The 13,626-nt window shown below is 40.7% G+C and overlaps 1 protein-coding gene across 2 annotated transcripts; it reads left to right on the top strand.

The window, feature by feature from the left end:
- The first annotated feature begins 3,433 nt into the window (after positions 1-3,433).
- Positions 3,434-12,752, top strand: CCNG2 (cyclin G2). 2 transcript variants are annotated; one of them, XM_028100694.2, is made up of 9 exons: positions 3,434-3,751; positions 4,726-4,863; positions 5,500-5,637; positions 6,921-7,171; positions 7,361-7,439; positions 7,528-7,626; positions 9,953-10,158; positions 10,417-10,547; positions 11,331-11,419. In XM_028100694.2, exons 2-8 carry the CDS (start codon positions 4,726-4,728, stop codon positions 10,499-10,501), a joined length of 996 nt encoding a protein of 331 aa, XP_027956495.1. In that variant the 5' UTR covers positions 3,434-3,751; the 3' UTR covers positions 10,502-10,547; positions 11,331-11,419. The 2 variants fall into 2 exon arrangements, with proteins under 2 accessions (XP_027956495.1, XP_027956494.1); XM_028100693.2 differs by lacking the exon at positions 10,417-10,547 and having other exon boundaries at positions 3,436-3,751; positions 11,331-12,752.
- The last annotated feature ends 874 nt before the right edge of the window (positions 12,753-13,626 follow it).

The raw sequence follows: 13,626 nt of genomic DNA, 5'->3' as shown, positions 1-13,626 counted from the left end.
AGAAACAATTACCCCCTGGTGATTATTCCCCCCTATTTGTTTTTTGGATTAGAAAATTGAGGTTCAGAACAATTCACATTATTCAAGGTATTTAAGGTGCTATTTCTATTAAGTAAGAAAGCTGGGACTCAAAGTCAGATGTTCTGATTCCTTGGTTAGAGCTTTTGCCTTACACCTCAGATGTACCAGGGCATGTTGTGGGACTCTGTTTTATCTACCTATTTTTGTATCCCTGAGGCCTAGTACCATGCCTGGCATTGAGTATATATTCATTAAATGTTAAATAAAAAGTTGGGATTTATTGTTTAAAACTTTCACTTGTGAGGAGAAGGATGCTATCCAAACAGTTATAAGGCAATTTGGATGCCTTACGAAGTTCAGGGAAGTCCAAGTATATAGCATGAAGGGCAGCCGTTGCAGAGCTGCTTTGCGGATACTCTATTTTCTTTCCAAGGTAGAAGCTGAAGTGTTGAGTGGTTTGAAGGACACTCCTCAGAAGTCAAGGATTCACTGAATGAAGGCATTGTTGCTGTAGCTGTGCTACTGCTTATTTCCTGCTCTGTGCCCACCTTCTAGTTTCATAGTCTCAGATGTCACTGAGGACAACAAGGTCCATGTCTGTCCTTCCCCCCCAGTAACCACTGGGGACAGGGTATCACCCAATCCCGTTGTGCTATAGGAGACCAAGTATCTTCTAATGAAATAAATCCCCTCAAAGTCCTTCCTGGGGACTGCCAGAGGTCCGATTCCCTATTTTGTACGTGTGCCTGATGCACGAAATTCACCCACAAGAAAGCTGAGGAAGGACTGAAAGGTAGCGGACAGGTGCCTAGGGGAGAATGTCCTTTAAATAAACAAGACCCACAGCTGTAGCAAAGTAAACCAAAGTGATAAAGACAGAAAAATAGAGCCCGGAGAAAGTCTGTCATTTAAAAAAAAAAAAAGAAATAAAAAGAAAGAGGGAAAAATGAAAAAATGAAGGCTGTAATAACAACCAATCAAAAAAATCAGCAGAACAAAAGGAGAAAACTTGCATCATCTTCTCCCCCAGAATATCATCATTGTTGAAAGGAGGTATTTTGAAAAAAAGGATGATGTTCAAGTAGTTATACCTGGCCAATATTTTTTAATGATTGCTATTTCCTTTACCTTAAAAAGGTAAATGGACTGAAGTGGATAAAGGGCTCCATATTGGACAATTTGATCAGTCTTTTCTCCTGTACTAAACAGGGCCTGCCAAGAAACCAGGAAACTGAACACCACTTAGCAAGCTTTCTTGTTGCATTCTTAGAGAACTGCTCATCATTCAAAAGGCTGCCTGATAAAAGATACAAAAAAATACCAATTATGAAATATCATATAGAATACATTTTGTATAACTTTCTAACAGTCAGTGATCTAAGTCAAGGATAATTTCTTATTTCTTAATCTCTTCCTTTTTGTCTTATGCCATCTCTATTTAAAAAATCTTCTACCACATAATTTTACATTTCCTCTTTCACATCACTTATTTTCTATCTTATGTTCCTTTTCTACCTTTGCCCTCTTACTTGAAAAAGTCCCAACCTCCTTCATGTTTTGGCCACAAACTCTCCTTTCTCTCATGGTGCATGTTTTCTGTCCAGCTGCTTTCTGTCTCTCTCTGGAGCCTCTTTATATACTGCAATGAGCTGTTATCTGTGGAATTCTAATCTTAGCTTTATTTTCCATGTCATTTGCATACCCTCATTCATGTTTTCCAGCAAAAAAGTTTATGTCAAATAAAAACAATAATTTTAATAATGTTTAAAAGATCACACAAATTGTGCACAAAATTAGGCAACCTGTAAACCATTTGAAAGTAATCTGTTAATGTAATTTTATTTCTTTCCCAAAATCCCGAACAAGGCCACATCTCCCTGAAATAGGTTTTTCCTCTTCCAGTTCCCCTTTCCCCAAGTTGCTCTGAGCTCCAGACTCCCGTGTCTAGTCCCAGCAAATATGTAAAGGGATCTATTTCTAAAATTCTTCAGCTGCTCTGGAAAGAAGATAAAATTGCTTCTAAAGCTGTGTTGTGTGCCTTCTCATATTTTACAAGTAACAAAACAATTCACAGAGAAATCTGTTCCTTGGATTTGATTATTTAGATTAGAACTCAAGAATATGCTATTTACTGCTTTGTGTATTTGGCTGACAGTGGCCAGGGACTGAGGAGGAAGAAAGTAAAAAAAGTAACCATATATATTAGAAGGGAGTCTCTTACATCCCCCAAAGATGTTCTGTGTGAAGGTTTCTCTAGCCTAAGGCACTCTTGTTCTGCTTTTTGCTCGCCTCAGAAGAGGTGTCGCCTCTTAATAATGTTAATTATAATGGACAATAAATGATAATTTATGGGTGACTGAGGACCAAGAAGCCTCTGGGAGTTTTCATTAAAACAACAGCACAATTACAACCTCTGGAGGCAAGATATTATAATTATTAAATGTTTATGTGCCCTCATCAGTATGCACAGGTTAAGTTTTTCCTTTTAAGTCCCCCCTTGTACATTTATTTTTATTACAGAAAAATTTCAAGGCACATCAAATTAAAAAGAATAGTTACAACAAACGCTCTTGTACCAATCACCCACCCTCACCAACTCTTAACTTTTTGCCAATCGCATTTCACCTCCCATCTCCATTTTTTTTTTCCTCTTGGTACGAAAAACTCTAAAGCAAATACGAGAGATGAGAGCATTTTACTCGTAAAAATTTCAGTAAACACCCCGACAATTTTATAATAACTTGACTCTTACAACAAAATGGACCCGCTGAACAAAATAAAGGGTTCCTAGCTATTACAGTTCCCGGGAGGTACGAGTAGCATACGGCAGGAACCAATGGAGGTGGGGGAGGTGGGGGTGGGAAGGGCTAGACCCCAGGGTCAGGTCTATAAATTCCTTCGGCGCTATCAGGCATGCGCAATCCAGACCCCAGAGTTGCTAAGGTCCCAAGGAAGATAGAAGCTCTGGATAAGACGAAAGCCAATCAGAGGGCTCGAAGGCTAATCAGTCAGCCAATCCAGATTCGAGAGTGCATCAGATGCTCAGCAGTCTGATCCCTCTACCAGTATCCAATCGGAGAGGGGGCTGCTTTGGGCGGACTTTTCAAAACAGCGAAAACAAAACAAATGGGGACCTTTAAAAGGTGCAATGCGACCAGAAACTATCTCCTTCCGCCTCTCAAACGTATTCACTCCTTTTCCTTTCCCCTTCAGGGTCAATCGGAGAAAGCCGACTCTTAGATTCCACCCTCCGCCTGAGACCGAGAGGGAGGAGTGGCTCGGCAAAGCAAAGGCGAGGGGAGGAGGGCACAAATACGGCTGGGGACAGTAGTATAGGGGCGGGACTCTTTTTCAAAGTCTTTTGCGGAAGCCGAGGATCCCTCCGCGGGGAGTCACGTGCCCCGCCCCCTTGGGGGCGTCGAAAACTCAAAAACAAAAACAAGGGGTTTGCTTCGGCCTCCGCTGTGGAGGCAGCGGTGCCGGCAGAGGGGCAGGGTTTGAGGGGCCGGCGCTGCGCCCCAGCTGGAGGGTGGGCGCACAGGGAGCGGGATGAAGCTCGGGTTGTGAGGGCGAGGAGGCGGTGGCGGGGGGGGAGGGTCCGATGCCTGTCCGGGGGCACCGCTGAGGCGGCGGGTCCCTGACCTCCGGAGACGGGTTCGGACGTCCCCGCCGCGCCCAGTCTTCCCTGGACCGTGACGCCGCAGGCTGGTGGAGGCGCGTCTCCGGCACGGTGAGTGGGCTCGCGGGGGATCGCGGGGTTTCTTTGTTCGTGGCTGGGACTTGGTGGGGGTTGGTGGTGTCGGAGTACCCATTCCTCAGCCCCGGGAGCGACTCCGGTCCTACCCTCAGACGGGGGAGTGGGCACTGGACGTGGAAAAATGTTGGAGGTAGGAGTAGAGTCGAGGAGGCTGAAGACAATTCTTTGGTTGCACCCCCCCCCCCATTTTGTCACGGGGGCTCGCTGGGGTGGTGCTTCCTGGATTGACAGCCCCGGGGCTCAGCACAGTTTGAGGAACCTGGGCCTCAGTGGATGGACGGGTGTTGTCCGGGCACGGGGTGGGCCGAACGTCTGTCCCCCCGACTGATGGGCCACGCCACCCTACTGCTCTCTCGGATCACGGTCTTGCCACTCGGGTGGTTCCGGAGTAGGCTCTGCGGTAGCGGATGGGAAAGGCTTGGGGGCTGGACTCCAGCGAAAGGGGCTTCTGGAGCTGGGCTCCCCGGGAGAGGCGGGGCTCGGGAGTCTCCTCCCTCCGGTTCTTTGTTCAGTCGCGAGACTTTCTCTCCCCTCCCCCCTATTGTGCGAAGCGCCCACCCCAAGACCCACTGCCGTAGCTGCCCCGGGAGCTTTCTGCGGGGAGAAGCCCCTCCCCACAGGGCTTCAGGTGGGGCGGCTGTCCGGACACCGCCGCCCCGGGCCAGTTTCCTCTTTCTGAAACGGCCAAGAGGCCGGGGCCGGCGGGTCTGACGGAGCGCTGGCCGGCGGACCAGACCGCGGCCCCTCCTCCTGCCACACCTCCCTGGAGGTGGGGGAGGATTGCGTTGGGCTTCTGGAGGACGTGACCGATGCCCTCACCCGCTGCCCGCCGGGGTGTGCTGGGGCGCCTCTCCCTGGAGGTATTGGCACTAGCTCTTTTCTGCCCACTCCCCCCTGTTAACCTTTCCCCCAGGGTACCCTCTAACTGCGTGGTGTCTTTGCTGCAGATGAAGGATTTGGGGGCAGAATATTTGGCGGGTCGTGAAGGGGTCCAGCTCTTCGGATTGTTGAACCTCTATCTAGAACAGGAACAGAGATTCCAACCTCGAGAAAAAGGGCTAAGCTTGATCGAGGCTACCCCGGAGGTAAGCTCCCAGAAAAGATATCTTCTTGCTCAAGCAGCTGATAGGGCTTGGAGAAGGATGACTCCCCCCCCCCCCCCCGCCCCAGTTGAATCAAGATTAAAGGCTGCAAAGTTTCTTAAGACCAAAATTTGTCTTCTAGAATAGTAAGATAAATCTTACAGGGTTATGCAAGAATGAGAGTGATACTAACTCTAGAGAAGTGTTTCTTCAAATGTGGCACCCCCAACCTGCAGCTTCTGGGTGGGACACTCCCTGGGAACTGAGTAATTCATCTGTGGAAATACCCTCTGCCCATGAAATACTTTACAGTAGAATTTTTGGTGTTTTTGTTTTTTTTTTAATAAAACAAACTGTCTCCATTATAGGGGAATTACATTTGCTCTAACCCTCTGGAAGGGTGACAACAGTTCACTTTATATTGGATTGCTGAAGCTCTTTTATGCCGTATATTTTTAAAAAGCCATGATATATATATTTGTGTCTTGTGTCTGAAAAAGTGTATCATTAGTTAAATACTCTTTCCTCCCATATTCTTGAAGGTTAAGAAAAAAAATTACCTTATTTGAATCTAATTGTGTGTATTTATCCATCTAGTTCTAAAAAAGTCATAACTTTGGCTCTTGGTTTTTATTGCAGGATGATAATACTTTGTGTCCAAGATTGAGAAATGCCAAAGTAGAAGATTTAAGGAGTTTAACCAACTTTTTTGGATCTTGCACTGAAACTTTTGTCCTGGCTGTCAATATTTTAGATAGATTCTTGGCTCTTATGAAGGTATGTAATCATTTTTGTATATGCATCTTTATATTTCTAAACCTAGTGCCCAGCACAGTGCCTAACATACAAGGGTTAGGTAAATGTTTGACAAGTGAATGTAATTATGTCACTACATATAAACATTTTTAATTGGAATTGTGATTTTCAGTGCCAGAGTGAGAGACTACAGAATTAACTGTGTTGTATTTTAAGTTAGGTTTTGCTGTTACCGTTTATATACCTTCTTTTTGAAGATGTGACAAAACGGAGACCACTGTTTTTTAGGTATTTCCTATATACATGTACAGTCCTCAAAATAAGGTTTTCATATTTTTATCTCCCATCACATTTCTCTTGGAGCTTAGTTGTTTTTAATACGAAACATGACAAATGGAAGTATAGCAGTATATTAAAGGTGACCTAACTGCCTTCCCTGTGAGAAGTCTTTTCATAGCAGGGAGCCGTATCTTATTAACCAGCAACTGTTAGAAAAATGTGGTGATTCTTCTGCCAATAGGATTGCTGTCAGCTGCTGGGTCAGTTTTCAGGGCACTGAAAAGAAAAAGGCAGCCATCTGTCCTTGGCAGCTTTTACATATGCTCTGCTCTGCACAACTGATGCAATATTTCTCTTGGGCAAATTTGCATTGAAATGTGGGATGATACTTAAAGATAAATAGAGAGGGCGCCTGGGTGGCTCAGTCGTTAAGCGTCTGCCTTCGGCTCAGGTCATGATCCCAGGGTCCTGGGATCGAGTCCCGCATCGGGCTCCCTGCTCAGCGGGAAGCCTGCTTCTCCCTCTCCCGCTCCCCCTGCTTGTGTTCTCTCTCTCGCTGTCTCTCTCTCTCTCTGTTGAAAAATAAATAAAATCTTTAAAAAAAAATTAAAAAAAAAGATAAATAGAGAAGAAGATAAAAAAATAAGTCGCATGTATTATGTTTATATCCAAAGAAGTATATATTGTCTCCGTGTTGAAAGGCTTAATTTATTTTGGGGGAGACTGTACTGTTACGAATTTCATGTTTGAAACACAAAGTATGATTCAGTGTTAGAAACCTACCTTATGAATTTGCATTTAAATTACTTAATTTAAATGCTTAAAAAGCTTTTTTTAAGGGGAAGTTAGCTCAGTTTAAAATGTAAAAATGGTTAAGTATAATTGTGAATGAGGGTAAGTACTTGAAGCAGCTAGATTGTGTTCTGTCTTAAGAGTTAGGGACATCATTATAATCTTTTAAGTGCCTGCTTTGCTAAATCAGAGTGACAGTTGTTAGAAGAAGCCTTTGTTCTTTTGTTTTTCAGGTGAAACCTAAACATTTGTCTTGCATTGGAGTCTGTTGTTTTTTGCTGGCTGCTAGAATAGTTGAAGAAGAATGCAATATTCCATCCACTCATGATGTAATCCGGATTAGTCAATGTAAATGTACTGCTTCTGACATAAAACGGATGGAAAAAATAATTTCAGAAAAATTGCACTATGAATTGGAAGCAACTACTGCCTTAAACTTTTTGCACTTATACCATACTATTGTACTTTGTCATACATCAGAAAGGTCAGTGGGATTACAAATAAAAATTTTGTACTTTAGCACCCCTGTAGCTAACCGTTACAATGCCAGTGAAATTTATATTTTTACTCCTCTAAATTTGCAACTTGAGTTTTCAGCAGCAAGTTCATAAAATCATTTAAATCTTCGGAAGTTTAATAAATAAATATTTTGTCTTATGTTTTCATTGTGTAGGAAAGAAATACTTAGTCTAGATAAACTAGAAGCTCAGCTGAAAGCTTGCAACTGCCGACTTATCTTTTCAAAAGCAAAAGTAAGTTGATTGCTTGCTTACATATGTCTCACTGTTTCTATTTTGAATTTTTTAAAAAATACTTTTATTTATTTATTTATTTTTTTAGCCATCTGTGTTAGCTTTGTGCCTTCTCAATTTGGAAGTAGAAACTTTGAAATCCATTGAATTACTGGAAATTCTTCTGCTTGTTAAAAAACATTCCAAGGTAAATTATCTTCAGTTCTTATTCTTTAAAGCAAATTTCTCTCCTAATGTTTCATTTTTTTCCCCCTGTAGTAATTTAAACATTAAGTAATAATTTATGGGGCTTTTAACTTTTATACTTTTTTCTTGTATCTCAAGTGTTCAGGTTCTCAAAATGCAGCTTTGACGCAGACAGTATTAAGCTAGAAGGGGAACCTGATCACTTAGCGTAGCTTCTGTGTTCAGATGTTTTGTCCCTTCTCTGGTATTCTCACCAGTTGGTAACACAGTGGTCCACATTGCTACGTGCACATTGTTCTAAAATACATACTAGGAAGTAGACTTAGTAAATATGCTAATGGCAGTCCATTACATCTGTAGGGCTGAATCATCATCCCATTAGTAGCATTACCAAAATAACTTAGCCATGTTTTTCTTTTTAAATCTCTTAGTCTGGCCGGCCCAATAAGTTTTTCAGTAAGGGGTGTTAATACTAATAGGGAGTGCTTTGGCGTTTCGTTAGCACAGAAGTAGGGTAGACTGTGAAAGGCACTCTGACTGGTTGGACCAAAAGAATCTTAGACAATGAAAGTTTGGGTAGCAAAGGCTTGTGGTCAGGAAGCCGGTGGACTAGAAGGGTTTGGGAATTATTTAATGTAGGCTTAGTGTTAGAATGTCTAGGTGATAGTCACAAGCAGGAGTAAGGATATCCAACTCAAATAGTAGTTTTAGAAGCCAAGCATGGAAATGAGACAAGGAGTCACAAATGGCCAAGATTTGAACCTAATGATGGGGAGAATATTGGATATCATCAAGGGAAGTTTGAGAGAAATTAATTTGTGACCGGAGAAGTATGATTTTAGGTTCTTGTAGGTCTTTCAGGTGGGTAGGTATTTAGCAGATATTTGGCAGCCTGGAATAAAAATTCAGAAGATAAATTGTAGTTGGAGATTGAGATTTGAAATTTCTCATGAAGAAATAATAGTAGAAACCATAAGAAACTTGTGGGAGTTCTTTGCTTAGGGGTTAGTTGAAACTCTGGGTTTTCATTGTTGGTGGTTTCCCCCTTAGGAGGCAAGGGAAGGAGGGTCCATGAGACAAGTGCACTGTCAGGTTGGAAAAAGGTTTTCAAGAAGTATTGCAAGTCAGGAGTACTGAATTTTGATGAACGACCCAGTGTAAAAAGAATTGAAGGAGGTTTTTAGGTACCTAGAAGGAGGCGTCCGTAGAATGAGAAGCGGGACTGCCAGATTACAAGGGGGTCAAGATGTAGCTGAATTAGGTGGTAGTGGAGACAAAGATGATATAAAATTTTCTGTTTGTGATGAAAGTATTGTGAAGCATTTTGTTTTTGGCAGATAACTTGTAGCTTTTATTTATTTATTTCAAAGATTTTTGTTTATTTGACAGACACAGTGAGAGAGGGAGCACACAAGCAGGGGGAGTGGGAGAGGGAGAAGCAGGCCTCCTGTTGAGCAGGGAGCCCGATGCGGGGCTTGATCCCAGGACCCTGGGACCATGACCCAAGCTGAAGGCAGACGCTTAATGACTGAGCCACCCAGGCGCCCCTCTAGCTTTCGTTTAAATCATGAATTTGTTAGTTTTAATTTAAACCTTTTATAATATCTGGAAATATATTTTTTTAAAGATTTTATTTGACACAGAGCACAATTGGAGTGGCAGGCAGAGGGAGAGGGAGAAGCAGACTCCCCACTGATCAGGGAGTGCCATGCAGGGTTCCATCCCAGGACCCTGCGATCGTGACCTGAGCGGAAAGCAGATGCTTAACCAACTGAGCCACCCAGATTCCCCATCTGGAAATATCTTGAGTGAAAATTTATTCATTGAAATAATCTGGGGCACTCCTCAGTGGTGGAGGAACTGTGCTCTTTGGGAGAAATTCCTCTTCTGTCATATTGCTAACTTCTCCATTAGCATACATCTGGTGTCTTAATGTAAATGCATACTTTTAGCAATCCGCACAATGCTATGGTATAGAAACCTAAATTATGTTAAATTCTTTTCATTGAGACTATTAAAGAATATACTTAATAGGTTGGTTAACAAACCTAATGTTTTTAGGTCAATGTATTTTCTTAAAATAGGCAAAGATTTTTATTAGGTTCTCTGTAAAATATTTATACCTACAGTGCTCCTCCTTTAAACCAGTGGTTACCAGATTTTGACTGCTCATTAGAATCACTTGCGGAGCTTTAAAGAAATCTTGATGCCCAGGTCACATCCCGTATCAAATAATATCTGATGGTGGGAGCCAGGCTTCAGTAAATTTTAGGCATTATAGGGTGATTCTAAGGTATTTAACCTCTTAATTAAAATATTTTTTCTAGGTTAATGACACCGAGTTCATTTATTGGAGGGAGTTAGTTTCTAAATGCCTAGCCGAATATTCTTCTCCTGAATGTTGCAAACCAGATCTTAAGAAATTGGTTTGGATTGTTTCAAGGCGCACAGCCCAGAACCTCCACAACAGCTACTACAGTGTTCCTGAGCTGCCAACGATACCAGAGGGGGGTTGTTTTGATGAAAGTGAAAGGTAAGCAGGTTCCTTGACTAATTAGAGTTACCCATAGTAAGTAACACTGGTTTTATACTCAAAATGGAACCTGGGAATATTACAGGGTATTAGAGAAAGCCCCTACTCCAATAGCATCATTTCTTCAGGTGGGAAAATTAGCTAGAGGTAGTTTTACTAAAGTAGGTGATGATTTAGAAGTATATGCCCCACATTCCCCCCTTTTTTTCTTTATTAAAAACAAAACAAAACAAAACATGCTCTATATTACATCCCCAGGATTTGTAACTGGAAGTTTGTACCTGTTGACGACTTTCACCTGTTCTCATCCCCTTCCTCTGGCAACCACCAATCTGTTCTCTGAATCTAGCAGTTCTGGTTTTTGTTTTTCTCGTTTTTAGATTCCACACGTAAGTGAGATCGTACAATGTTTGTCCTTCCCCTGTCTGACTTATTTCATTCCTTCCCTTTTTGAAAACTGGTTGTTTCACATCTTCCTTGCTCATTGAAATACAGTTTAGTTTAAAAACAAACAAAACCTGAAGTGGCATTCTGAGCTTTTCAGGGTTAGTATGAATTCCTAATCCAGTGCCTCAGGAAGAGGCTGTGGGTTAAATGACTGGAAAATAAAGGGAACCACCACCAACGTCTCTAGACTTCTCTAGATATTTTTACCATTTTGTCAAATGCCATTGTCTTGGTCAGAGTTAATTTTTGTTCATAAAAGGAATAATTTTATCAAATTTGGTTATTTCATGCTCTAGAGATAACAAGAAGTTTCATTTTTATAGCTTACTGGTTTCTTGGTTTGAGAGTGTCAGGGATACAATTATTAATGCAAGAAAGACATCAAAACTATGTGATGGGAGATATGTTGTCCTTTGTCTCCACTTACTGGATTTAAAATGCTTAGAATTGTACAGTTAGTTGCTGATATTTATTAACTGGCACAAGAATAATAGTTTGGCAGATAGTCATTTGTCTAAATCTCTTAAAATCTGTATTTTCTAAGGAAATTACAATAAATTACAATTCATTTTAGGAAATCCTTATAAGTTAAATTTTGTCTCTGTAAATCTTAAATTTTGAATATAAAAATCCTGAGACTGGAGATACTTGTTTAGTAGTTTTATTTGGCTTTTAAAACCTTATTTTCTAAATAATGGAATCTTTGTCTCTTTTCTTCCCTTTAGTGAAGACTCTTGTGAAGATATGAGTTGTGAAGAGAGTCTCAGCAGCTCTCCTTCCAGTGATCAAGAGTGCACTTTCTTTTTCAACTTCAAAGTGGCACAGACACTATGCTTTCCATCTTAGAAATCTAATTGGTCTGTGTCAGAATATAAAGTGTGTGTACAGGTTTCAAAGCAATAAATGGGGGAGTAGGTAGTTTTCTGGTCCATCCCCCATCTAGGCAGAAACTGCATAGACTGGAATACCTACCTTCTATTTATTATTCAGATCAGATCTGGCCTATTTTCATATTTAATCCTAAGCCATCAAATGGGTTAGTGCCTCTTAAACGATTAATGTTTTACACATTGGCACTTTATTTTTTTCATTGATCTTTAGCTACTTGGGGGAGGAGGGAAGGTGCTGATACCTTCAATTTGTTACTTTTCAAGAAGATTTTTAAAGATGAATAGTGTAGCTTAAACTTTTTATAAAGCCTTCACCTGTCTTTATTTAAACAGATTGGGAGTGTACAGGTGCTTCCTTAGCAGGGACCGTGGATAACCCTTTAATGGTTTATCATAGATCTCCCCTACTCTCCAGTCTCAGAACAGAGAATATACTCTTCATTGTCATACACCTTTTTGTTTTGTTGTTTCTTAAATGATTAGTTACTCTCTGATGCAGACTCTATAAACTTAGAACTTATAATACTGACATTTCTGTGAATTTTAGTATGTAATGTGTTAATTGAAGTTTCTGCTAAAGCAGAAATACTCGACAGGCTATGGTTGTTAGATAGTTGCATTTTTAATACCTAAGTATTGTCAGACTATAGTATTATTTTAATGTTATTAAAACAATCCATAATCTGTTAGTTATGCATGCACCTGTATGAAAGCAGTGCAGGAAGTTGAAGAGAACTAGGTAACTGTGGAATGGATAAATGTTGATCTAGTAGCATATTTTATTTCTTATATTCAAAAAGTCTGCATGATTATGTTTATTTCCTTTGTAATTCACATTTCAAAAATAATGATATTAGTATATGGGTGCCAAGACTGAACATGAAGTTAAAAAAAAAAGTGTTTGTAGTATTCTAGTTTGGAGCATATCTGTGTGGTGGTACGGCCGTAAGAATAGGGATTTAGAAACTCTGTACACATGAGATTTTGTACAGAGAATTTTTTTTAACTTTATAAATTGTATATGAAAATGTAAATCTTAAAAAATGTACATAAAAATACTGTATTTTTTTACCTTGTGTGTGTGGTAGTCTAGTAATTGCATGTAAATATAATTTATTGTGTATTCTGTATTATAAATCATACATTGATGACTTACTTTTTGAATGGTAAGTCAACATCCATTGGATGTTTTCTGAAGTGGATCTTTTTGAAGTAATAATAGATTGCAACTCAAAATAAAAATATTAATGAATTACACTCCTTGTTTGTAATTGTTTCTTAATTTTTTGGTTCAAAAGAAAAAGCGCTTGCTGTATTTTTGCAGGAAGGCCTTGAAGTGAGGCTGGAGTGCCTCCAAGGTAAGCTCTCTACCTGGTTATCAGAAGTCCCCTAGGTAGTATTTCTTCATCACAGTTTGGCCCTCAGCCGTGGAGATACTGAAAGCAAATCTGTCACTTGAGAATTGACCTCTCTCTGGGGTGGACTCATGCGAAACAAAAGAGTGATGTATTGACCTGAATGCCTATTTATACTGAAAGGCAACAGGTATCAAGTACACCAGAATACTCAGGTTGAAGATCAATACAATTTCTCTGCAGACAGGCCACATTCTTATGAGAAGGTTGCTTGGCAAATACAACCAGGGAGTGTACTATGACTGACCCTGCCAGCCTCTGGCTCATGGGACCTCTTTTTCCAAGACTTAGGCTTGTTTTGCAAGTCATGGTGGGTTTTTGGGCGAGGGGGGCATATGATCCCCCTTTTTGATTTTTGTAGACCTTTGTTTTCTCTAGTTGGTTGGAAAATCATATGCTGAATGTGGTTTTCATGTAATACTAATACCTCTTCTCCCTTAGTGATATGGCCATGTTTTCCTAACCCTCCCAGCGGAGACTCTTGGCTTGAGGATGACCCTCCCCTTTTTACTAAGTCATTTGTGTAAATAGTAGTATATTCTGCTTGCAGATTCTGATTTGTTGAGATGTGAAAGTTATTTGTGGCTTTCCAAATCTTGAAACCCTCTTCAGTTCCTCCAGGATTTGATAGCTTTTCTTCCTAGATGCTCTTACTGTGTGAAACTGCACACATGGTTTCATCTGTTCCCTTTTAGGGTTCTCAGCCTATTTGGTCT

Source organism: Eumetopias jubatus, unplaced genomic scaffold, assembly GCF_037043125.1.
Source record: "Eumetopias jubatus isolate StellerSeaLion01/CBP00866 unplaced genomic scaffold, mEumJub1_p1.0 scaffold_2, whole genome shotgun sequence".
Classification (NCBI taxonomy): Eukaryota; Metazoa; Chordata; class Mammalia; order Carnivora; family Otariidae; genus Eumetopias; species Eumetopias jubatus.
The sequence above is the reverse complement of the archived record's forward strand: the minus strand, read 5'-3'. Positions and strand labels throughout refer to the sequence as shown.